This window comes from Plecotus auritus (assembly GCF_963455305.1).
Source record: "Plecotus auritus genome assembly, chromosome: 1".
NCBI lineage: Eukaryota > Metazoa > Chordata > Mammalia > Chiroptera > Vespertilionidae > Plecotus > Plecotus auritus.
The window spans coordinates 49076704-49103553 of NC_137770.1; the positions used below are offsets into that span (position 1 = coordinate 49076704).

Here is a 26850-nt window from a genome sequence, read left to right on the forward strand (position 1 = left end):
GCAAAAGCATATTAATTTTGTATTTTATTTTTCTGCTTTCAAAATTATTTCCATCCTAATCCTATTTTCAAATGACAAATGAGGACAGTAAAAGTATAACTGGGGATTTTAGCAAATTACTTAACTCTCCAATGGAAGTTATAATAGATAACCCCTGGATAGGGGTGTGAGGATGAACTGAGGTACAGTGAAAGCCCCTGACACATAATGCTGGGCATCTGGTAGGTGCTTGAGGTTACTGTTGCACCTCTTTTCTACTACAATCTCAAATATGGTTGTGGTATATTAATTTTAAATTAAATCTTATTCTTAAAATTACTTAGGCTGTTACCATTAGCAATTCAGAATGAAAACCGTCCTCTGAACATGACAGACTTCATAGTTTATATATCCCAACCAAAAAGAATACCAAGCCTTAAAAGACAACTTCATTTAAAAATAGCAAGTATAAATACCCAATTAAGAAAAATAAACAATGTAGAAGCATGGATTAGGAAAACAAACACCATTTAGAAACTCCTGCACAAGTTCAACAGCAGATTTTGCTTCCAGAGGTGCAGGCCATTCGGTTACACCAGTCCTCAAACCAATAGCCAAAACCTATAGGAGATTAAAAAAACCCAAAAGCTTGTTAGCAGAAAGCACAGTTTAATCAATAAGAATATATTTAATATTATTATTTCTTGAGTATTTAATCACATGCCAGGACTGTCCTAGTGTTTCATATATAGTATGTTATTTAATCCTCACAAAATCTCTACGAGGCAGATATTACTATCTACCTTCATTTTACTAAGAAGAGGCTAAGATAACCTGCTTAAGGTCATACAATTAGTAACTGACAGTGCCAGGACATACACCCAAAGATGGTGTTCTGAACTATGATGCCACGTGTATAGATGCTACAGGATTCAAGACTGATGAGCCTGCCCTGAAGATGCTTGTAATTTTGGTTAAGGTCTAGTAATACAGATGAAATAATTGGGAACAAATGTAAAACGAATTAGAAATTTACATAAAAATAATATAGGCCTTGGCCGGGTTGCTCAGTTGGTTAGAGCATCATCCCAATATGCCAAGATTGAAGGTTCAATCCCCAGTGAGGGTACATGTAAAAATCAATCAAGGAATGCATAAATAAGTGGAACAACAAACTGATGTTATTATCTCTCAAATCAATTTTTAAAAATTAATAAAATTATCTATATATAAAAGGCTAATGTGCAAAGTATCCCCTCGGGAGTTCGACCAAGAGACTGGGAGTTCAATCGCTCACTATGAAGTGCGCTGACTACCAGGGGGTGGCACAGAACGAAGGAAGGCCCTGGCCGGGGAAAGGGAGACACCAATCAGCCCTGATCGCTGGTCAGGGCTAGGGACCCTACCTGTGCACAAATTTCGTGCACCAGGCCTCTAGTCTATATATATAATAAGTCTATATATATAATAGCCTAAGTGACCATTACAGTGGAATGACCGGAACAACCGGGTTGCTATGATGCACACTGATCACCAGGGGGCTGACACTCAATGCAGGAGCTGTCAGTGCGCTCCCACAGGGGGAGCACCACTCAGCCAGAAGCCAGGCTCATAGCTGGTGAGCACAGCTGTGGCAGCGGGAGCCTCTCCCAACTCTGCGGCAGCATTACCAAGGGGCGGCAGCAGGCGCAGCAGGCTGGGATGAGGGCAGCACCTGGCCTCGGTTTGGGGTCCTCCCTGGATGCTTGACGATTGGCCCACTGCTACATCCCCTGAGAGGTCCCGGACTGCAAAAGGGTGCAGGCTGGGCTGAGAGAACCCCGCCACCCCCAAGTGCAAGAATTTCGTGCACTGGACCTCTAGTAATAATATAAATGCATGTGCCTATACATACAATAATTTAAACTGAAGAAAGGCGGTCAAGATGTCCTGGAATAGCCAGTGGAACAATGTGAAACCTCAACTCAACTCCAATCCAAATGTGAGAACTGTCAGCTACAGAGCAGGGAAGGAGATGAAGAGGGTGGGATGATTCCAACCAGTGGAGTATAACACCTAGGGGACACTTGAAGATTACAAGGAATGGGGGCTACACAGGAATAGTGGTGTTAAAACTTAAAAGGATTTTTTATTTCACATGGAAGACAACAGCCACTGTTGATTTTTTGGCAAGGAAATGACATGATCAAGTAGTTAAGAATTCCTCCATCAGAAATACCTAGGATTTTAAGGAAAAGAGAAAATAAAATATTTCTCAACAAAAGTGATCTCACTCTCTACCCCCAGGGGATACTTGAAAAAATGTGCTGATAAGTTTTGGTGTCACAATATCTGGGGGTACAGGAGCATTTAATTTGGTAGAGGCCAAGGATGCTAAACATTTCCCAAACCACAAAGCATGGTCCTGCCCAAAATGCTGAAATTTTGATAGTGTCCCCGTTGAGAAACAATAAATGGTCATTAGAGTGGTCCAAGAGGGAGATAAGAGCTTTAACTAAAATGGGCAAAGTGAGAGAAACTTCAAAGGAAGAAAAGAACAGTATATTTCAGAGAGAGAGATAGGTAGGTAGGTAGGTAGGTAGGTATAGAGGTATATACGTGGAATAAGACAAAAGAAAAAAATCCTACCCATTTATAAAAATACAGAGGATTAAACTTGGAGATACTATGTCCCTGTGCATATCTAAGATTCTGTGAATTTAGGGGAGATTATAACAAAGCATGGACTTTCCTTCTTTTTTTTTTAAATTTTAGAGAGAGGGAGAGAAACATTAATTTGTTGTTCCACTTATTTATGCATTCATCGGTTGATTTTTTTATTGATTTTAAGAGAGAGAGAAACATCCATCTATTGCCTCTGGTATGCACCTCATCTGGGACTGAACCTACAACCCAGGCATGTGCCCCAATAGGGAATCTAACCAGTGGGTGACCTTCTGATGCATGGGATGACACTCAACCAATTGAGCCACACCGGCCAGAGTCACTGGTTGATTTTTGTATGTGCCCTCACTGGGAATCAAATCTACAACCTTGGTATATTGGGATGATGCTCTAACCAACTGAACTGCCTGGCCAGGGCCACAAAGCATGGACTTTCAAGTTAGACAGACATGTATTTGAATGAGTTTTGACCCAGCTCTCCCACTTACCAGTTGCTGATGCCTCAGGCAAAATAACTAAACCATCTAACACAGCCGTGGGCAAACTACCGCCCGCGGGCCGGATCCGGCCCGTTCGGCTGTTCTATCTGGCCGGCTGTTCTATCTGGCCGGTGGAGCCGAAAGAGCGAAAGGGCGGAGGGTTCTCTTGCTCTCCCCTCCGCTCCTTCACCAGCAGCAGTGTTAACATGGCAATGTCGGGAAACACGGCCACAGCTCCTTCTTCTGAGTGGGCGGATTTATATCCGCCCATTCAGTAGAAGGAACAACCTCTCAATCTTCCAGAGGCTCCTTGTAATGCCCACGGACACGTCCCCCGACATCACCCTGGGAATGCGTAGACACGTTATCCTGGTGATATAGGGAGACACGCCCCTGGAGAGCACAGTATCAGAGCATTAGCTAAAAAGGAGACCAACAACACTGTTCCCACTGAAGTTGATGTTTTAAAGACCAAAAACCTTTCAACCCAGTCTACATTGCCATCTACATCTACGTCCCGGGCATAATTTGGAAGTTGCACTAAAGAAAATGTTTAATTTACTGTTTACACATTTTGTTCTTTTCTATTTGTTTTAGTTTTAAATTATTTTATTATATTTAAGTTTAATTTGAAAGGCTTTTGTACCTTTCCTTTGTTAGGCAATTTTATTTTGCCTTTGCCATCTTCAATATAAGGTATGTTATTGTGCTATGATTCCTCCATTTTTTGAAGTTTCAAATTATAATAATTAGTGTTTACATTCTTCTTGTTAAAATGTTTGAAATGAATAAAACTATTGAAATAAAAATAAAAAAGACTGTACCCTTTTATGTAATGATGCTTACTTTGAATTTATATTAGTTCACACAAACACTCCATCCATGCTTTTGTTCCGGCCCTCCGGTCCAGTTTAAGAACCCATTGTGGCCCTCGAGTCAAAAAGTTTGCCCACCCCTGATCTAGCACCACGTCTGACACACAGTAGAGTGGCAGCTCCCAGCTGTGGTAGTAAGTGGTGGTGGTAGGAACAGTTCTTACCATAAAGTAAAACACAGCTGACCAGTGAACAATATGGGTTTGAACTGCATGGGTCCACTTACTAGTATATGCAGATTTCCCCCCCAATAAATACAGTAAAAGTATATTTTCTTCCTTATGATTTTCTAAAAATTTTCTTTTCTCTAGCTTACTTTATTATAAGAATATAGTATAATATATTTAACATTAAAAAAATGTGTTAATCAACAGTTTATGTTATCAGTAAGGCTTCCAGTTAACAGAAGGCTATTAGCAGTTAAGTTTTGTGGGGGTAAAAAGTTATACATGAATTGCTAACCATGCAGGGGGTACTTCCCCCTAACCCCCACATTGTTCAAGGGTCAATGTATAAGAGAAATGAAGGAATGGTGGGATCATATACAGGTTTCTAGTCTGATATTCGATCTAGTCTGAAGAAGGTTTCATGTTTCATTTTGGATAAACTGTACTGAGTTTGAGGCAACAGCCCTGTACTCAAGTTAGAAATAATTTGGTGGAAGTAGGAAAGATGGGAATTAGTATCAGCTTAAAGAAGGGATCTGGCCCTAGCTGGGTGGCTCAGTTGGTTAGAGCATCATCCTGTACACCAAAAGGTTGCGGGTTCAATTCCTGGTCAGGGCACATACCTTGGTTATGGGTTCAATCCCTGATCAAGGCATGCACGAGAGACTACTACTGATTAATGTTTCTCTCTCTCTTCCTCTCTTTCTAAAAATTAATAAAACATATTCTCGGGTGAGGATTAAAAAGAAAAAGGGAAAGAAGCTATCTGGAGCTCCTTCATAAAGGCATTAGTCAAATCATTGAATGTATAAGCTCTCTGCCAGGGTGGACAGAGAAGGGCAGAGACATGAGGGTAGAAGTATGATGGCAGACCATAGTAATGATCTTGGAAGAGGAGCTTTTAAGAAGAAAAGTGAGAAAGGTAGAAAAAGTACCAAGTTTTACACAAAAATAATATGACCGAAATGTATTTAGAATGCTTGATACTACACTAGATGCTGAAGGTACAGCAGGGAACCTGGCACTGAAGTCCAGTAAGGAAGAGAGATAAGTAAACAAATCACTGTGATCGATAATCACTCTAACAAGAGGTGTGTGTGAAGTTCTATAGCAGCACAAAGCACAGGTACCATAAGCCATTCTGAGTGGTCAGTGCAATCATCCTAAGCAAAAGATGTCCCAGAGAGCTCACCCAGAAAAGAGGTGGAAAGGCATACCGGATCAACACACACACACCAGAAAGTGACAAAGTGTGACAGGATCAAGCTACTACAAGCAGGGAAGTCAATATAGCGAGGGTTGGGGGTTCAGTGGGAGCGGAAGTAGGGTGTTAGATTAAGCTAAAGAAATAAGTAGGCACCAATAGGAACATGAAAATATACTAAATGTCCTTAGCCATCAGGGCAATACTACATAACAAGATACTACTTCATCTCCACTAGGATGACTATGAACAAAAACAAAAGCAGAAAATATCAAGTGTTGGCAAGGATATGGAGAAACTGAGCCTCATACACTGCTGGTAGGAATGTAAAGTGGTGCAGCCACTTTGGAAAATAGTTCCTCAAAAGATCAGAGTTACCATATGACATAGCAATTCCACCCAAGAGACATGAAAAGATATGTCACACAAAAACATGTACGCAACTATTCATGGCAGCATTACTCAGAATAGTCAAAAAGCAGAAACAACTAAAATGTTCATCAGCTGATAAATGGATAAACAAAATGTGGTATATCTATACAATGGAATGCTATTCAGCAATAAAAAGGAACAAAGTACTACAGAAAGTACACTGGTGGTTGCTAGGGGCTGATGGGGGCGAGAGGTGACTGCTAAATGCATACAGAGTTTCTTTTGGGAGTGATGAAAATGATCTAAAATTAAAGATGGTCATGGCTGTACAACTCTATAAGTATATTAAAAACCACTAAACAAGTGAGTTTTATGAAATGTAACTTATATCTCAGTAAAGCTGCTAAGAAAAAGAAAAAAGAAAAAGGTAGGGCAATGATCGGATATAACTGACTTTGTATGCCAGGCTAAGACAATTGGAATTTCTACTGCATTAAAATGAGGCACCCCCTTGAGATTCAATTTGTAGAGTAGAGCCAAAATTACTGAAACATAAAATTCTTGAAACACATGCTCATTAATCTTTAGCATCATTCAAAACCCAAGTTATTAACAAGCAGATTACATACGCATCTGAAATAAATTGGCATCTAACCCACGAGGAAAGAGAGGAATCCATCATATAAATAAAAACCAAACACTCCAGTAAAAAAAGGCAGAAGAATGGTAGCTATTATTTATCTAACTAATGCTCCCTTTAAATGTAAGAACCGCTACCACATAGTAAAATTAAGCTGCCCAAATTGCAAAGAGAATCCAAAGCATATATAACATTTGGAACAATTTTTGAAGAACACAAAACTAATAACAATGATATTAACAAATATTTTTATGAAAACATGAGATTTAATGCACGTAACAAATTCCAGAAGGATACTCACAAGGAGAAATTTCAGTTCTCTGTGAAGATGATTCAAAGGACTTCTGGGATCTCCTGATTCCACTTTAATATTCTAAAAAGTTCTCAAAGTCAGTTTTCACTGGTAATCCCATCTTCTTGGCATAAGGGTCAGAGTTACTTGCATTTCAAATTACTCACACATTAAAAAATATATTTTATAGAGCACTGATATATTGAAAAAGTAGGGCAAAACTTCATGTAGGACATCTCAAAGATACCACAGATCTGCCTATCTATACTAATAAAAGGGTAATATGTTAATTAGACCGGGTTGACCAGCCATCTTCCAGATGTCTGACTTCCTTCTGGACAAAGCCATAGTGGTGAGGGCCGAGGCAGAGGCAGTTAGGGGTGATCAGGCTGGCAGGGGAGGGCAGTTGGGGGCGAGATCAGGCCAGCAAGGGAGAGCAGTTAGGGGTGAGATCAGGTCGGCAGGGGAGGGCAGTTAGGGGCGATCAGGCAGGCAGGCAGAGAGGTTAGGGGTGATCAGGCAGGCAGGGGGGCAAGGTAGGGGCAATCAGGTCGGCAGGGGGGCAAGGTAGGGGCAATTAGGCCGGCAGGCAGAGGAGTTAGGGGTGATCAGGCAGGCAGGCAGAGGGGTTAGGGACGATCAGGCAGGCAGGCAGGCAGGCAGGCAGGTGAGTGGTTAGGAGCCAGTCATCCCAGATTGCCAGAGGCCTAAACCAGCAGTTGGACATCCCCCGAGGGGTCCCAGATTGGAGAGGGTGTAGGCCGGGATGAGGAACCCCCCCTCCGTGCACGAATTTCATGCACTGGGCCTCTGTCCTGATATAGTAACTTAAATTCAGGCCATCAAACTCCATTTCTATACCCACAATTGTACCTACATGGAACAACTAACTGTTCTTACACGCTCTCCTGCTCTCGCCTACTGAATTTCCAAAGGACAAGTAGGAGAAATAAAAGTACAGCTCCAGACTCAATGATAAACTTAGCATTACCACACACCAAAGATAACCCAGCCGCCCCAATAAATATGCTCCTTAGACACATTTTAACTAAACCAACAGTATGCTGTCCTACCTGGAGGTAAAGTTTTACAACTCGAAGGTATTATTTTAAAAGGGGGAGGAGGGTTAAAAAAATTATGTTGTAGCATGTATATAAGAGTAACCAACGGATGCAAAACATTGGGGGGTGAGGCATGTATGGGAGTGGGGTGGGGGTGGGGGCAATGGTAAGATATGTACACATATAATACCTTAATAAAAAAAAAATAATAAAAAAAATTATGTTGTATGTAAATTCCTATTGAAGGAAAAGCATTAAGAATATGATTATCCATAATCCCACCACCCTGCGGAACCACTATTAACCCTACCCAGGCTTCTGCATACACATTTTTTAAAAACATAGTTGAGATTCTACATGTTCAATTTTGTACTTTCTGCTTTTGTCTGCTTAATAATAAGCATTTCCTATTATTAAAGACACTTTAAAGATTTTTAAAGAATGTGTAATATTTCATCATGGAAATCTATTTTAGTGATTATCCTATTTGTTTTTAATAGTTTGGAAACACAGCTATATCACTGCAAATAGCTTTGTACATATATTTTTGTTAGCAATTTTAATTAACTTCTTAAGACAGATTCATAAAATGTTAAAGGGTGAAAGGCTTACTAGTATAATAATTCTTGATGTATTGCCAATACATGCACTCTCTATTTTAAGAATAGCAGAGATGACAGGGATGTAAAGTACAGCATAGGGAACACAGTCAATAATATTGCAATAACTGTGTATGGTGCCAGGTGGGTATTAGACTTACCAGGGGCATCACCTCGTAAGTTATATAAATGTCTAACCACTATGCTGTACACCTGAAATTAATATAATTTAAATGGCAGCTGTAATTGAAAAAAACAAACAAACTATAAAAAGAATAGCAGAGATGATGTCACTTTGATAATTTCACTTGAGTCCTAACTCAAAAGACAATTAATCACTGGAAAATTCTTAAGTTATTTACTTCCAGTGCTGTGGGCAATTGATAGATCAGATCACCTGCAAAACCTCCACTGGCTTCTCTGTCTACTTCAGGGGGAAGCTGTCAGAGCTCAGGAAGGGCTGGGGCTGGGGCTGGGGCTGGGGCTGGGACAGGAGGCATGCAGCCCCAGCAACAAGCAAGTTAAAAGTAAACTCACACTGAGTAAACTCAACAGAAAACAGGGCTTACTCCTACCAGAGTTGCAGTGGAAGAGAGTGGAGGGATTTGAAGAATCTCATCTACAGGACTCCAGGAAATATCCAAAGTGATTGTAGTTTGTGATGTGGGGACTGTATCATCCAAGGTAGTGGACTTCAAGAGCTCATACTGGGCAAAGCCCCTGGCTGTAACCTGAAAAGAGAGCATCCAGCACATCAGCTTTCACATGACCAAAGGCCATTTTCAAAACTACTTTGATTCTTTCCCCAAAAGAAGAAAAAGTAGTATACTTTATCCCAAATGGAAAAATAAGACAATTATTCTTAATCACAAAGATTAGCTAAAAGGCAAGAAGGCATATATTTTAATTTTAGTCATTAGCTGAGAGGAAAATAAATACAAACATTTTGATACTACAGAAAAATATGTTGTAGTCATATTAGGAGTGAAAGGCAGGTCAATACAGTTTGAAGAAAATAATATGAGAAGAGAAATACTTACAGCAGACAATTGATGTCTTTTCTTATGTGAATTTTTTAAGTCTTCAAGATTTATAGAATAATTTTTATCAGCTATGGGACATGAAAGAAAAACATTTAAATATACAATTCAAAATTACATCTTAATGCTAGAAAATTCAAATTCTGAGGGTACCATAGTTTAACACTAATAATAGTTGAAATTAAGTTTTAAATCACAGTTGAATGGAATGTTTATAAAAGAATGAAAGTGGAACAAAGCTCAATACTACCATCAAAAATATAACTGTATGCCTACTATGAAACTGGAATTATATTGTCATTATATTCAATTTTTGATCCTCTAATGAAAATTCCAAAAAATATACCCATACAAATAAAATGAAACCCAAACAAAACAGCTATAAACTCCTGTCCAGACTTTTGGAGATCTGTTTCTGGAATATCACCTACATGCTACAAGTTATACACTAGACTAGATTCCTGGTGGCTAACATGAATTCCATTGTGTGCATTTCCCTCTTAACAATATCAACTTTCAGTAAAACCACAAAACAGTAACTATCAAATAAATAAACATATACACACACCCATAAAAGTAGTAAGAGCCAGCTCTCACCTTTACAATTGACCGCATATAAGACAATTCCTGTAATGCTGTTATTTGTTGTGATAAGCTCAGCTCCTAGCCAACAGGTCCCTTCAGGATCTGAACTGTCACATCTTACCCAAAGGGGAGGAAGGGGAGTAACTGGCCGATTAATCTTCATATGGGTCATATTAGGATTGTGAGCCATGGTGTAAAGTCCAATTAACTGCCTTGAAAATAAGAATAGAAAGAATAAATTATAGTTAGAGATTGCCACATAGTCAAGAATTTTCTTCTCCAAAGATATCATGAAGTATCTCCCAGAAAAAAAATGTGAAAAATGCACATAAATATTTCACCCAACGTAGAAGTGAGAGATGAGCACACAAGGCAGATCAAGACTCACACACCAGAAAATAACAATGACAGGTTCAGAGCTACTATAAGCAGGGAGTTCAATACAGTGAGGGTAAAGGTTCAGTGAGAGTGGAAGTAGGGTGTGAGTTCAGGCTAAGGAAATAAGTAGGATATATCAACTATATCTCAATAAAGCTGGGGGTGAAGGGAAGAAAGTAGGAGCCAATAACCACATGCAAAGATGCTTGAAGTTAATAGTCATTGGGCCACTTAAAGAAATTAGAATATGGACTGTGAATTAGATAAAAGTATTATAACAATGTTAAATTTCCAGATTCTGATCATTGTTCTAGGTTATACAAGATAATGTACTTGTTCTCAGGAAATATATAGGGGTAAAGGAGTACAATGTCTCCAACATTAAAAAAATTTGTGTGTGCAATATGTGTATATTATATAGACGGTGGCAGTGGGAGAGGAGGAGGAAGAAAAGGAAGAGAAGGATTAAAAGAAAGAATGACAAAGCAGATACAGCAAAATGTAAACAATTGTTGAATCTGGGTTAAGGACATACAGAAGTTTCTCTATTATTCTTGTAACTGTTCTGTAAATTTGAAAGCATATCAAAATTAAGTTACCAAAACTGTGGCTTAAGTTTTTTTTAAAAGAGATGAAAACTGAATTTATTACCAACAGATGTTCAGGAAAGGAATTTCTAAGGGACTGTACTTCAAAAAGGAAATACAATAATCCCAGAAGGAAGGTCTGAAATGCAAGAAGAAATGGAGAGCAAAGAAATGATAAGCATATGGGTAAATCCCAACAAACACTGGGTGGAGAACACAATATAAATAATAACATTTAATCCTGATAGCTAGGATTTTTTTGTTTGGGAGGTGGGGGAGGCCAGGCAGAGGGAACTGCATGTGGCTACACAGGGAAGAAGCAGGACGTGAAACTGGCAAGGCAGAGAGAGGCAGCAGGGTTTCTAATAAGGTGGGATCATTCCTCATTGGGCTGGAGAGCCCTATGCATTACAAGACGTTTACAATCCATGGACCAGGCCCATAGCTCCCCGCAGTCGTCATGATGGCAAGAAGTACCCCTGCAATTTCCAAATGCCCACTGGGCACGGTACCTTAGGTAGAAGACCACTGGACCAGACAAGGAAGGCTCCTATGTATCACTCAAAAGGAATCTGGATGTTATCATGAGGCAATGAGAATCACTGAGGGATTTATAAGCAGGGAAGAAACTCGCTCAGACTCTCTTGGCAGCAGTGAGGAAGGAAGGTTGGAGGGGAACCAGATTAGACACAAGGAAAACGTTTAAGAAGCAACAACAAACAGTACAGGAGACTGGAGAAAAGGACAATCTCAACAACCTTCTTGGTCACATCTGAGATATCAGTGGTACGTTCAGTAGAGAGTTGGGTATACAAATGTAGGGGCAGGAGGAAGAAATGAGGGAGAGATCTGCGCTAAATACGTATGTTTTCCAATGTTTATAAGAATGCTTCAATTTAAATTCCTACCCTCCATCCCTTTCCCTATCCCAATACTAAGAAAAAACTTACCTTGCCCTCTCAACGGGTAAAGCAAGTGGTCCAACATTCTCACCAGTAGAGAAATCAGAAATAGCAGTTTCTTCAGACTGTAGCTCTTCAACATGACTTGTTTCTTCCTTTTCCAAAGGCTTTAAAATTTTTTTTTAAATTATTTACCAGGTAAAAGAACACGAAAGATAACAGTCAACTGTTCACTATGCTAAAACATAATGCACTGATTCCTAAACTTTGAGCATAAATGACTGGGCTATGACAAGAATCATAGCTACAAACCAGTTTGGTACCAACTCATCTTGCCATAAGAAGCATTTCCACTGTCCTATCAAAAGATATTGCTCTAAGTTCTTACTAAGAAAGGAAGCATCTGATGTCATTAGAGAAAAAAGTGTTTCAACATGAACAAAATGCTGAAGACAAAATGCCAAGGGAAAAAAAACATGGGAGATTCCCTGATTATGTCAGATTCTTCATTCCCCAAATGTGAAGATTCCTTAAAGTTATTCCTCTTAGGGCTATCAACGCTCTTTGTGTTACAGGATTCTGATATCTATGTGTTTTAACTACTTAACTAGCTCAGTATTGCCAATAATAACAATAATTATGAGATAACATTTTCTGAGCATTACTAGGTCCCAGTTACTGTTCTAAGTTTTCTTTTATTCTTCATGAAAGCTCTGAGACTGATACTATTGTTAACTCTGTTTTAAAGATGGAAGAACTGAGATAGTGAATGGTTAAATAGCTTGCCTAGGATAATAACACAGCTGCTGAGTGCAAAGCCAACATTTGAATCTAGGCAGCCTCTTCTAGCAGTAAATCCTCTGCAGAATTAATAGGTATCAGACCTAGATGTTTCCTCAACTTTGAATTTCTTTTGCAAGATTCCAGATTTCATTCCCTTGCAGGCCTGGCTTTCCAAAAATTTCCTTAAACTTGAGGTACCCAAGAAATACCATTTTTACCTCTACTCTACTTTTCAATAGTCATGTATTAAGCTCCACTGATCTTTTGCTGGAAGCCAGTTCCAGCATGTCATAATTACAAGAGTTTCATCAAAAGGTTGATGAAGCTTGGGGGCTCAACAAGGGCTGAGCCACATATGTAATCATCTGTTCCAACGGCTCAAAAGCATCTCCCTCAAACCTGAATAGGATAATTGTTTGCTGCCAGACAGCTCAGGGCATCTTAATCTACATGTTATTGCCTCCTGTTGGCCAAACACCTGAACAGCTGTAGGCTATTCCCCAATCTGACAATGCTTCTATAAACCCTACCCTTTGAAGTATATGTCTCCACCTTGCCTTAGGACACTTTGTGTTAATAAAAAGCATGGGGTCCTGAGAGAACTAAGAACTAAGAACGAGAGTCTTTAGCTCCTGTAGCTGAAGCTCCTCTGACCCCCAATTCCTTTCAAAACTATCTTTCGTCTTTGGACTCCTTATTGAATCTACGCACAGCCTTTCTCCAGATTGCTGAACCTTTCATAATGCTGGGACAAGAACCCCGGCATCTTTGCAGAAACAAAGGCCATTTTAATTGTTCTTCGTCCAAAAATGCCAGGGCCTCATTGAATTACAGGTAACTCTTTATAACTTAAAGCTGCATTCTTCCAAGAATCCTAACCCAGATTTCCACAAATGCCCTCTGTTCATCTTTACCATTTCCAAGATAATTTATTTTAACTTTTTCAGCTCTGCTCCTACATACATACATTTCCCATTCTCCCCATAACAAAAGTCTAAATTCAACCACATAATTCATCTATAATTATTCTCCAAGCATTTGTCCATCATAGATAAGCACTAATAACACCCATTCGTTAACTTAAAAGACAAAGAAGTTCCCCTCCTCAGAAAGGAGTTTTCTTGTGTGTGCATTTAAAATAAAGAGCTCCTAATTCATTCACCACAACGTCTATCCAGACAGCATGAGGGTCCTAAAGCAGACAGAGGTGTTCCTTCTAAAGAAACGTCCACTTTCTCTTTTAGAGCCTGTTCCCATCTACTTCAGGAAATGATGTAAGCAAAGGAATGGTTGCTCCAAGCAACCATTAACACCACTCAATAAAAACCGTAACTGCCAAAACAGTTACCATAATAAAAACAAAAAGGATTAAGGTTGTAATTATAAAGTGATACAAAAAATAAGAAGTTCCCTCTTGTTACAGTTAACAAAATTAAAGTAGAACTTCCACATGTCATAGCTACTTATGCTGTGCTGTTCAACACAGTAGCCACTAGCCACATGTGGCTATTGAGCACTTGAAATGTGGCCAAACCAAATTGAGATGTAAGTGTAAAATACGCACCACATTTTAAAGACGTAGTATGGAAAAAAGAACTTAAAATATCTGATTAATGATTTCTATATTAATTAGGTTTTATAATTTCTGATATATTAGATTAAATGTTTTAAAATTACTACACCTAAATTCAGACCCAGCAACCCCACTCCTGGGTATTTACTGTAAAGAAAAGTATGTGCAGCCCGGCTGGCGTGGCTCAGTGGTTCAGGGATGACCTATGAACCAGGAGGTCACAGTTCAATTCTTGGTCAGGGCAAAGGCTGGGGTTGGGAGGCTCTGGGGGTGTGAAGGAGGCAGCCGATCAATGATTCTCTCTCATCATTGATGTTTCTATCTCTCTCCTTCTCTTTACCTCTCTGAAAGCAATAAAAATATATTAATAATTTAAAAAGAAGTTATGTGCACACAAAAATCTGTACAAAAATGATGATATTAACTCTTTTCATGATCACTGAAAACAATCCAAATGTCCTTCAAAGGGTGAATGGGTAAATAACTGTGGTATATCCATACCAGGAGACACCACTCAACAATTAAGAGAAATGAATCATTGATATACACACAATTTGGAAGAATCTCAAAAGCATTAAACTGAGTGAAAGAAGACATACTGTATGATTCTATTCATAACATTTTTTTTCTATTAATAACATTCTTAAAAGTAAATTTTACTGTATGATAATTTTACTCATTTATATTTTAATGAGGTTACCAGAAAATTTAAATTACATATGTGGTTCACATTATATTTCTATTGGACAACACTGTATTTACTTATTCCTAAAAGAATTAGAATCCACTTTTTAAAATATGTTGCCCTGGCTGGTTTGGCTAAATGGGTAGAGCGCAGACCCACTGACCAAAGGGTCGCAGGTTCGATTCCCGGTCAAGAGCATGTACCTCAGTTGCAGGTTCCCAGGCCCCAGTAGGGGCACATGTGAGAAGCAACCAATTGATGTCTCTCTCTCATGTCAATGTTTCTCTCTCTGTCTCTCCCCGCCCCTACTCTGTCTCTTCTATACTCTCTCTAGAGGTCAATGGAAAAAATATCCTCAGGTGAGGATTAACAACAAAAAAATGCTGATTAAAAAATGTATACACTTGAGATTATTCCCATTAAACCAAATCTGCATATCAAGAATGGAACAACCACAAAGCCCAAGTACTACTTACCACTTTTTCCAAGATGAATACAATATCATTTTCATTTAGAATATTTTTCAAAGGATTTGGTTGGCCTTTGCCAATCAACTGCACTTGGATATCAGCCTATTAAAAACAGATAATGTCAAGCAATGTTTTATACGATTAATATTTGTACAAATATTTAAACACATAAAGACCAGTTCCATGCAAGTAACTGGAAAGGAGAATTTGAACAGACTAATGTTTTAAAAGATTTCATTTACTCTTTGCCCATGTTATTTTTCCTGTTTAGGAAATGTAGTTCACATCTATATCTACACATACTTCAAGGCCCACCTAAAATGCACCCTGCCTTTTATTTAGGATCACGCTGACAACGTTTTCCTATACTCACATTGTATTTATTGTTAAATATACAAAATTAACCCTTTACAAAATGTTATCCTTTCTAATGATAGAACTTTATCAGTTTATAGGAAATGCATAGTCTTTCATTCCAGTCACAATACATGTTTATTGTAAAAAAATTTGAAAATAGATAACTGAACGAGATTTTTAAAACCTCACCTATAATTCTACTAGCCAGGGTAATCATTACTGTTATTAGCCTTATTGGTACATATTTTGCCAGCTCTTTTCCAGGCATATAAATAAATCTATTTAAATTAAAATATATCTATTATTTAGATATAGATAAGAGTTTGTTTAATAAAAATAGGATATTCTAATAGTTTTTATACCATGAAATTCCATGCCATTAAATGTTCTTTGTCTAGTATCATGGTTCTACCATCATATAAATAATTTCACATTGTTTGACATTTAGGTAGTTTCAAGTTATTCCCTATTAAAATTGAATTACTGCCGAAACCGGTTTGGCTCAGTGGATAGAGCGTCGGCCTGCGGACTGAAAGGTCCCAGGTTCGATTCCGGTCAAGGGCATATACCTTGGTTGTGGGCACATCCCCAGTAGGGGGTGTGCAGGAGGCAGCTGATCGATGTTTCTCTCTCATCGATGTTTCTGACTCTCTATCCCTCTCCCTTCCTCTCTGTAGAATATCAATAAAATATATTTTTTTAAAAAAATTGAATTACTTTCTTAAGATGAATATAAGAAATCATTTGATATTGTCAAATTGCCATTCAAATATACCATACCCACACATTTGTATTCCTGTCACTTATGTCAACACAGTGAGTATTTTCTGAACATTTTCATTATTTTTACTGTCTCATAGCAAGAATATAGTATCCTGCCCAGCTGGTGTGGCTCAGTGGTTGAGCGCTAACCTATGAACCAAGAGGTCACAGTTTGATTCCCGGTCATGCCTGGTTTACAAGCTCCATCCCCAGTGGGAGGCATGCAGGAGGCAGATGATTAATGATTCTCTCTCATCACTGATGTTTCTATCTCTCTCCCCCACTCCTTTCCTCTCTGAAATCAATAAAAATAAATTTAAAAAAGAAAATAGTATCTTGTTATTGTTCTAATTTTCATTTATTTCATCACTAATGAAGATGAACAGTCTCTAACATGCTTATTATTGGCAAGTATCTCTCATTATTTAAATCTGCTTAATTTCTTATTCTAGCTATTGAAGCATTTAGATACCAAGTTCAGAGAGCCAAGGATTTGTTGGAAATCAAAAGATAGGAGGAGGCAAGGAAAGAACCTTCCCCAGAGCCTTCAGTGGGAACATGGCCCTATAGGCACTTTGATTTCACACTCCTAGTCTCCAGGACTGTAAGAGAATACATTTTTGATGTTTTAAACAAGCCATCTGTGGTACTTCGTTACAGTAGCCATAGGAAACTAATATAGATATCAAGTGGCAAGAATTCAGGGAGGGTTTAATACATTTACCTGGATATACTGAATTTCTGAGTTTGGTTAGTGAGAATTCAGATAGTGTAAGATGCCTACATTGGCATTTTTTCCCTGTGATTACTTATTTGTGTCCTTCTATTATAGTTGTCTTTTTTCTTAACTGATTTTAACGAGTTTTAAATATATTTTTTATATATGGATATTAACCCTTATCACTTATGACTATTTCTCCCCAGCTAATTTGTCTTTTAGTACGTAATTTACCTTACTTTACTCGTTACTATGGGGAGTTTACTTATAGAATGGTTGGCATATATTAGGTGCTTAATAAATCAATACATATTTATAGCAGCTTTACTCATAACTATCAAAAACTAGACACAATCTAAGTGGTAAATGGATAACCAAACTGTAGTGCATCCACACAATGGAAAGCTGTTCTGCAATATAAAGGAATGGACTACTAATACACACAATAACAAAGATGAATCCAAAATGCATTATACTCACTGGTAGAAGTCAAACCCCAAAGGCTACATATTGTATGATTTTATTTACATGAAATTATGGAAAAGGCAAAAGAGAAGACAGAAAACAAGATAGAAAACAGATTAGTGGTTGCCAGGCACTGGGAACAGGAGAGAGGGTTGACTATAAAGGGACATGAGGAAATTTTTGGAGGTGACAGAAATGTTCTATATCTTGATAGGGGTGGTTATATGACTGAATGCATTTAGAAAACTCCTAGAACTGTACTCTACAAGGATGAAATTTACTCTACTTAAATTAACTTCAATAAACTCAACTTTTAAAACACAATTTTAGGATTATTGAGTTGTGTTTAAAAACCAAATAAATTTTTCATACCTCATAGAAAAATGCGTCTTTACAGATTCCTTTCTTTTCTTCATCAAATTCCCTGTGATGCAGAACCACATGTGAAAAATAGAGTTACAGAATTCTGTCATTTCAACTCAAGAATTAGTCATCATGTGTGACAACAGTGAGAACAGCAAAATGCAAAGTAGTCATGGCAGCCTTAAGGCATAGTTGGGAAGAGGGGGAAAAAGCAGAAAAGAGAATTAGGTTAAGAAGAAATAGAAAAAAGAGTTATAGTAGAGATTAATAGACGGCTGCCCACAATTGGGCACAAGTGCTTTTAGGAGGCAGCTCTACTCTTTTTAAAAATACATGACTAGTTACTATTAAAATGTAATTTACCACATGACTTTTGGGAAGTAAAAATGACTGGATTCTGATCTGCCAATGAATCAGTGGGCCACCACAGAAAAGTTATTTTAAGGGACCCAAGCCTTAAATTTCTACAGCTAAAATGGAAACATCTATCCTCCCTCTAATTTTATGAGCTGTTACAAAAAAATTTACAAAGTATTAGTAAATTTAATCACATTAGCTCCAGCTGGTTGCTCAATGGTTAGAGCATCGGCCTGCAGACTGAAGGGTTTCAGGTTCAATTCCAGTCTAGGGCATATACCTCAGTTGCAGGCTAGATACCCGGCCAGGTCTCATCACATGTAGGAGGCAACCAATCAATGTGTCTCTCTCACATCAATGTTTCTCTTTCCCTCTCCCACTCTCTCTAAAAATCAATGGAAATTTTTGGATTAACAAAACAAAAAAAATAATAAAATAACAATGTAAGCACAAAACTCTATCATTTCAGTCAAGAGAATTTAACTTTTTTTGTTTTGTTATTCCTCACCAGAGAATATTTTGTCCATTGATATTTGGAGAGTGGAAGGGAGGGAGGAAGTGGGGAAAGAGACAGGCAGACCCACAGACATTGATGTGAGAGATACATCGATTGGTTGCCTCCTGCATGCACCCCAACCAGGGCTGGGGAATCAAACCTGCAACCCAGGTTCGTGCCTTTGACCAGGAATTGAACCCATGACCGTTTGGGCTCAGTTAACACTCTAACCACTGAGTCAAGCCGGCCAGGGTTTTTTATATTTTTGTAATAAAAAAATGTTTTCAGCCCTAGCCGGTTTGGCTCAGTGGATGGAGCGTCGGCCTGCGGACTGAGGGGTCCCGGGTTCGATTCCAGTCAAGGGCATGTACCTTGGTCGCGGGCACATCCCCAGTGGGGGGTGTGCAGGAGGCAGCTGATTGATGTTTCTAACTCTCTATCCCTTCCCCTTCCTCTCTGTGGAAATCAATAAACTATATTTAAAAAAATAAAAATAAAAAAATAAAAAATAATAAAAAAATGTTTTCGTCAATCAGTCAAGAGAATTTTAAAATAGCGATCTCAAAGCATGTAAAACTATAAACCATTAATATACCAAAATGCACATCAGCCAGCTGTACACTGAAAGAGGAAAGAATCTTTTGTTAAGATTTTTAATTTATTTTTACAGAGAAAAAGGAAGAGGAAGAGAGAGAGAGAAACATCAATTTGAGAGCGAGACATGGATCCTCGGCTGCCTCCTGCACCCCCCCACAGTGATGAGAGAGAATCATTAAGCATGTGCCCAGACCAGGAATCAAACCGGCAACACTTCAGTGCACAGGACACACAACCAACCGAGTCACACTGGCCAGAGTGAGGAAAGAATTGTTAGTGTCCTAAAGGAGCCCAATGGAATTGTTTCAGGATACCATTTATTATTTGATCTACTCTATGATTTACTGAAATAAAACGGGAAATATAAGCTTGAGACTGATTCACTTTTGCCATTTGGACAATACTGTGACGTAAAGATGTCTTTAATGTACAACTCAGAGATGACAGTCAATCATTCAGCAATAATTTCTCAAGCATGTGTACATTTCTCAAACCACAGAATGAAATATTATATAGCCGTTAATAAAAACAAAGAGATCTATAGGGGCTCATACTGGAAGCTATCCAAGGCATTGTTAGTTTTAAAAAGCTAGTGTTCTTTCTATAATGATCAAAAAATTGACAAGAATAACCACTTTTGTAAGCAGAAAAAAGCAATAAACAATGAAAATGTATAGAATTTAGAAAACAAGGGGTGAGATTATACCAGTGGTTCTCAAAGTGTGTCAGGCCAGCAGCATCGGCTTCACCTGTAATTTGTTAGAAAGGCAAATTTGTCGGCCCCACCCGGACCTACTAAATAAGAAACCCTGGAGATGGGGCCCAGCAATCGGTTTTGACAACCCTCCGGGTGACTCTGATGCACGCTCAAATGTGAGGGCTACTGGATTCAGTTTTTAGGTCGGATGCAGGCCTAGACGGAATCCCCTTTGGTACTGTTACTTCACTATAAGGATAAAATGCCCCCGGCCGGTGTGGCTCAATTGTTGAGCGCGGATCTATAAACCAGGAGGTCAGGGTTCAATTCCCCTGTCAGGGCACATGCCCAGGTTACGGGCTCAACCCCCAGTAGGGGGCGTGGAGGAGGCAGCCGATCAATGATCCTCTCTCCGAAATAAATGAAAAAAATATTTTTTAAAAAGAATAAAATGCAATCTTAGAGCACAATGAAATAAAAGTACTTTAAAAAGCCAACACACCAACACGTTATCATAACTGTGGCTCATATGATAACTATCTTGAATAGGCTACATAGCAGTACGTTTCACACCAGCAAGGCTTTCAACAGGTGAAGGATGCCAACATCTAGTTTTCCACATACAGGAAAGTGCCTCCACCTTACTGCAAGGTGTGTGCATTATCAGAATGAATAAGGGGCCTCTTGGAAAATGTGTCACTTCCCACCACGATCGATAACGTTCAGATATTTTCTCCTAAACTACACTACAGGGCCACACTGGGGCAGATAACCCCCGGAGCCCAGGAAAGCTTAGTCTAACATAGGCGCCACCCAGAACTGACAAGGCGCCAGTCCCCATGGCTGCGGCAAGAGGTTTGGGGGGGTATAGAGATACCCCGAGGGAGTAAAGCTGTCCTCGCAACCTAGCCAATAGCAGGACCTACAACTCACTGCAGGAGACGCGTGTAAAACTCCTCGGCAGCCCGGTTTATTCGCGACCACATCCCGCCTCAGTCTAACACCGGATCCAAGGCCTCCAAACCAAACTTCGCGCGGGAGGCCGAAGCCCGGCGTCCAGACCCCGCCCCCGCCGGGACTACTTCCACCGCCCACCACAGGTCCCGTTAGTTTACAAGTTAAATTCTTGCTTTCAAGCACACAGCGGTTTTCTCCTTCCCAATAGCTTTTCTTTTTTATTTTAAGTTCCCCAATAACTTTTCATTTCCCTAAGAAAAAATTAAAATACGTTACAGTAGTTGAAAGGAAGACACCTCATCTCGCGAGATTTGGCCACGCCTACTTCGGAATTATTCTGCCAAAAGGAGTCCCTCCTTTCTAAATGCAATTGTTGACTCTAGAAGTCAATAGATACCGTAATTTGACTAAGATTAACAAATAGCATGCTATTTTTATTTTTTCAGAGTGGCAGAGAGATATTTATGTCTCTGGATTGGCCCTGAGGCGGAGCCGGGTGGGGAATGAATTGAAGGTGACATATAGAACGAGGGAGTGCTAGGCACTTCCTTTTCCTGTGGGAGCCGCCGGGTAGAGAGGAGCGTGGCCTTCTCTCTCCGCCATGGTGAGTGGAAGTTTTCTCGGTCGGACTTTCCCCTGCTGTCGGGCCTGGCAGGAATGGATTGGGGGTTCTGAGCATAAGTTTTCAGGAGGGAACGCAAGGGAAAGGAGATGAGGACCAAATGCGTCTGTGTGTTGCAGGGAGTTGTGTAGTGCGGCTCTAGGGCAGCCATCTTAGAGGCAACGTGGGCCTCCGGCGCGGGGTTCTCAGACGCAGAGGACTTTTGGCATTCTAGCTTTTCTTGTTTTTAGAAAGCACGAGCTCTGCGGAAGACTTGGAAGTTGTTGGGTCCTAAGACTGATGGTGGTGAGAGAGTCAACTTTAGGCCCCATATCTCCAGGTGCTGATTAGTAAGGAACATTCCGTCTTATGAGAGAGATTTTGTTAAGAGAATTAGTGTTCTGAATTCCCATATGTTCGCCTTAAGAATCGCCACTATCATAAGCTTTCTGATCCTCTTAAAAATTAGTTTTTCCTACTTGGTATCCCCTAAATGTTTTCGCTTTCAGCCAGCTCGTTGTACGGCGAATATTAAATGTACCGCGTTTCCACAAAGAATGTTTTTATATATACTATGTAATGTTCTGGGCCATGGGGAGTTCAGTGAACAAAATGGGCAAAAAAACCCACATAACGAAAACCTATCGGTATGATGTTTGGATCGTGATTGAGATAGGTGTAAAATACACAGTAACGATTGGTGGTAGTGAGTGCTGTGGACATAAGGAATTGGGAAGGAGGCAGGAGTTGGGTTTAAACAGTGATCCGAGAAAGGTGGGACCTTTAAAGGAGGTGAGGAAGCATGCTAAGAGCATCTTTAGGGAGAAGACTCAGGAGAGTGATGATTACTCTGAAGAGAAGATGGGAGATGAGGCTGAGCATATTGTCAACCTTAAGTTTTATTTTCAGGTGATAAGTCTTTGGAAAAGGTGGAGCAAAAAGTAACCACCAGTGTTTTTACCCTAGTAAAATTTGGAAGATGTGTTTAGAATGGGATGAAGCGGACAAGGATGAAACAGTTGGAAGAGTAGAGTTGTGGTAGACAAGATTTGTTAACATCTGGGGTGAAAGAGTTTAGTGGTTTTAACATTTTCAAACGTTAAAATATACTTTTGAACATTTTGCTTTGTAAACCTTGGTTAGAAAGTTTAATGATAAACCATTCTGTTATACGTGGCAGAACTTGATTCTAAGTGTCCTTTCAGCTTAAAGAGTTTTACTTGCAATGATGTTGTAATTTGCGTCCTACTCTGTTCTCAGCGACAGTTGCCTGCTGTCAGTCAGCTGGTTCAGAAGGGTGACGAAAATTCTTCCTGAGCAAGACATAATCTTTGAGTTAACAGACTTGATGTATTGGTAACATAGCCTTTGTTTTGGCTGTAAGCGATGCCTACCCCACCAAACTAGGTTTTTGTAACCGAGCAATTAATGGAATTGTTGGCACATAAGAAGAGTGCTTCTGACATTGCTTGTTGGTATAAATACCTTTTCCTTTTTCCCAGGCGTGTGCTCGTCCACTGATATCTGTGTACTCTGAAAAGGGGGAAACATCTGGCAAAAATGTCAATTTGCCTGCTGTGTTCAAGGCTCCCATTCGACCAGATATTGTGAACTTTGTTCACACCAACTTGCGCAAAAACAATAGACAGCCCTATGCTGTCAGTGAATTGGCAGGTATGAATTTAGATCTTTTATCAGTTGATACTTAAGAGCTGCTTAAACAGTAGTGATGAAATTCCACTCCATTGGTCCGTGTTTCTGAATCAGATGATTTTCCTGGATATTCTGATGCTGTTTGCTGCTATGCATAATAGTCGCAGTGGTATGGTTGGGTAGCTAAAACTTTTATTTCTTTTCTAATTTCAGGACATCAAACCAGTGCCGAGTCCTGGGGTACTGGCAGAGCTGTGGCTCGAATTCCCAGAGTCCGAGGTGGTGGAACTCATCGTTCTGGCCAGGGTGCTTTTGGGAATGTATCTTTTGTGGTCACTACCTAGACTGGTCAGCCATCATGGAATTCAGCAGGCTAGACCTGGTTTATTCATGTTAGTTTGAAGATATTTTTGTCCAAAATACTAATAGCATCCAGATAACTCTAGACAGATTTGGCATCTGGAAGATTTTTTGTTAAATACTAAAGACAATAAGTGCTGGACATTAGAAAGTTTTACTTGCAATGATGTCGTAATTTGCGTCCTACTCTGCTCTCAGCGACAGTTGCCTGCTGTCAGTCAGCTGGTTCAGAAGGGTGACGAAAATTCTTCCTGAGCAAGACAATCTTTTCCCCCTAATATTTGAGAAATGTGATTCTTAACTGGGAAAAATAGATGTGTCGTGGGGGCCGCATGTTTGCACCAACCAAAACCTGGCGCCGTTGGCACCGCAGAGTAAACACAACACAGAAACGATATGCCATCTGTTCTGCTCTCGCCGCCTCAGCCTTACCAGCACTGGTCATGTCTAAAGGTTTGTGATATTTTGAATTGTAAGAGTGATAATAAATACCCATTTTTTTCCTTTCTTCACCTGTACCTTTCCATTATGTTAATAACAACGTAAACTATTCATCCCAGAGTGCCTAAATTTCTTGATACATACTAATTCTGACTGTTTCAATCTAACAAATCAGTCATTGGTGAGTGCTATGTAACTGGCGAAGTGCTTTAAATACAGTGATTTAGCATATTAGAAACTTGCCATTTAAACTTCATCATGTTGCCTAGTTAACTGTCAAAATGATGAGATTCCACTTCATTGGTCCGTGTTTCTGAAACACATGATATTTGTGGAAATTCTGATTTGGCAATTTGTATACTGTTTTGCTTTTGTGGGTTATATAAAGTGCTGCTCAATTTTTCAAAAGGTTCAGGATAACCAGGTCAGTGTTAATTGGCTTTGTCAGGTCACCGTATTGAGGAAGTTCCTGAACTTCCTTTGGTGGTTGAAGATAAAGTTGAAGGCTACAAGAAAACCAAGGAGGCTGTTTTGCTTCTTAAGAAACTTAAGGCCTGGAATGATATAAAAAAGGTAGGTTTAATGAACACATTTACAGGTTCTGGTAGTCCTCAAAAATTTGTCAGAATTTTTTTTGAAAAGATTGCTGAAGGACAGTTTTAACTATAAATCTTGGATGTGAGAACAAGAACTCTGGAACCATATTATAGTCGTGTACTGTTTAACAAGGATACAGTTTGAGAAATGCACTGTTAGGTGATCTTGTTATGTGCCTATCATAAAGCACTTACACAAACCTAGATGGTATGTAGCCTGCTTATTTTACACACTTAGGCAATGTAGCGTACCATTGTCTGTATGTGGTCTATCATTGATGGAAATGTCGTTAGGCAGTGGGTAACAGTACTTGGGTTTGGATTCTGCCATTTGTAGCTGTGTTTTAGTGTTACAGAAGTCATTTTTATCCCAGTTTTATTTATAAAATGGTGTTTTATAACAAAATATCTGTTACTGGGATCATCTTAATCAGAATACTAAAGCTTCTCACTTTGTAGGTCTATGCCTCTCAGCGAATGAGGGCTGGCAAGGGCAAAATGAGAAACCGTCGTCGTATCCAGCGCAGGGGACCTTGTATCATCTATAATGAGGACAACGGTATCATCAAAGCCTTCAGAAACATCCCTGGTAATTGTATTGCCTACATGTTTTGATTGCCCATGCTTACTCAGCTTTTATTATGATGAGATTTCACTTAATGGTCCGTGTTTCTGAAACACATGATTTTGTGGAATGTCTGATTCTTGGCTGAATGAGTGACTGTACAATTAATGGTTGAAACTTCTTGGCTGATGATAGTTCTAAGGTATCTAATCTAGCACATAAGCCATAAGGATGATTTATGTTTCTTTTTTTTAAATATATGCCCCCTAATTCTCCTTTCCCTTTAAAAGGAATTACTCTGCTTAATGTAAGCAAACTGAACATTTTGAAACTTGCACCTGGAGGGCATGTGGGCCGTTTCTGCATTTGGACTGAAAGTGCTTTCCGCAAGTTAGATGAGCTGTATGGCACTTGGCGTAGAGCTGCCTCGCTCAAGAGTAACTACAAGTGAGTGTTCTTATGTTCATAAATCGAACATAGATTTTTATATTATGGATTTTTACATTCAGAATTGGTTTTCTAAATAGTGGATTGCTTTGTTGCTATTTCCCCTTATATACAGATGCAATATGCTGAAATGGTAAGATACTCTGAGAAGTGGTAGTGTAGTTGGAAATTTCACTTGAATTCTGGAGAGCTTTTAAATAGTTAAAACTATCTTCTGTTGAGGTTCATGTTAATCACATGAGAAATAAGATTGGGCATCTATTTTCAGCATTTTCTTGGTTTTTCTTTCAGCCTTCCCATGCACAAAATGCTCAATACGGACCTTAGCAGAATCTTGAAAAGCCCAGAGATCCAGAGAGCCCTGCGAGCACCACGGTAAAGTTGTAATATTTATAGTAATTCTTGCCTCAGTCTCATTATACTTGGTTATTTTTAATGTAAATAAAATATTAATATAGTGTCTACCTTTTTATAGCAAGAAGATTCACCGCAGAGTCCTGAAGAAGAATCCACTGAAAAACCTGAGAATCATGTTGAAGCTAAACCCATATGCAAAGACCATGCGCCGGAACACCATTCTTCGTCAGGCCAAGAACGTAAGCGATGATTTGGATTTTGTATATAGGATACCGTTTTTTAGAGAATTTGATTCTTAGATTTTCTTCTTAATTTGTTGCAGCACAAGCTTCGGGTGGATAAAGCAGCAGCAGCACTAGAAGCCAAATCAGATAAGAAGGGGGTTCCAGGCAAGAAGCCTGTGGTAGGGAAGAAAGGAAAGAAGGCTGTTGGCCTTAAGAAGCAGAAGAAGCCTTTGGTGGGGAAAAAGGCTGCAGCTACCAAGAAACCAGCAGCCGAGAAGAAGCCCGCAGAAAAGAAACCCACCGCAGAAGAAAAGAAGCCCGTGGCATAAACTTAAATTTGTTTATTCCATAACGGTCAAATCATTTTGGACAGCTAATTTTGAATAAAAATATGATCAAAGGCAATGAGAAACATAACTTGTTGAATTTGTTTTGTGAATCTTGGTTACAATTTTCTAATTGACATTTTGTTCTCCATCATTTCAACCTTTCATTTGTTGGT

The 26850-nt window shown here is 39.2% G+C and overlaps 2 protein-coding genes across 2 annotated transcripts in view; one reads left to right on the top strand and one right to left on the bottom strand.

Moving 5' to 3' along the window:
* Nucleotides 1-21181, bottom strand: part of ZWILCH (zwilch kinetochore protein) — a 41649-nt gene extending 20468 nt beyond the window's left edge. The window contains exons 1-9 of the mRNA XM_080663845.1: nt 21081-21181; nt 18010-18061; nt 15342-15437; nt 11873-11991; nt 9970-10169; nt 9373-9443; nt 8908-9063; nt 6682-6753; nt 507-600 (exon numbers count right to left, since the gene is read on the bottom strand). Of these exons, the coding sequence (XP_080519971.1) occupies nt 507-600; nt 6682-6753; nt 8908-9063; nt 9373-9443; nt 9970-10169; nt 11873-11991; nt 15342-15437; nt 18010-18061; nt 21081-21133 (913 nt within the window). The 5' untranslated portion in view covers nt 21134-21181. The remainder of the gene's footprint in view (nt 1-506; nt 601-6681; nt 6754-8907; nt 9064-9372; nt 9444-9969; nt 10170-11872; nt 11992-15341; nt 15438-18009; nt 18062-21080) is intronic.
* Nucleotides 21182-21427: 246 nt separating this feature from the next.
* On the top strand, nt 21428-26765 carry RPL4 (ribosomal protein L4). Its single transcript, XM_080664556.1, has 10 exons — nt 21428-21708; nt 23208-23379; nt 23572-23678; nt 24033-24171; nt 24608-24732; nt 25215-25344; nt 25611-25767; nt 26059-26142; nt 26243-26363; nt 26447-26765. Exons 1-10 carry the CDS (start codon nt 21706-21708, stop codon nt 26675-26677), a joined length of 1269 nt encoding a protein of 422 aa, XP_080520682.1. The 5' UTR covers nt 21428-21705; the 3' UTR covers nt 26678-26765.
* The last annotated feature ends 85 nt before the right edge of the window (nt 26766-26850 follow it).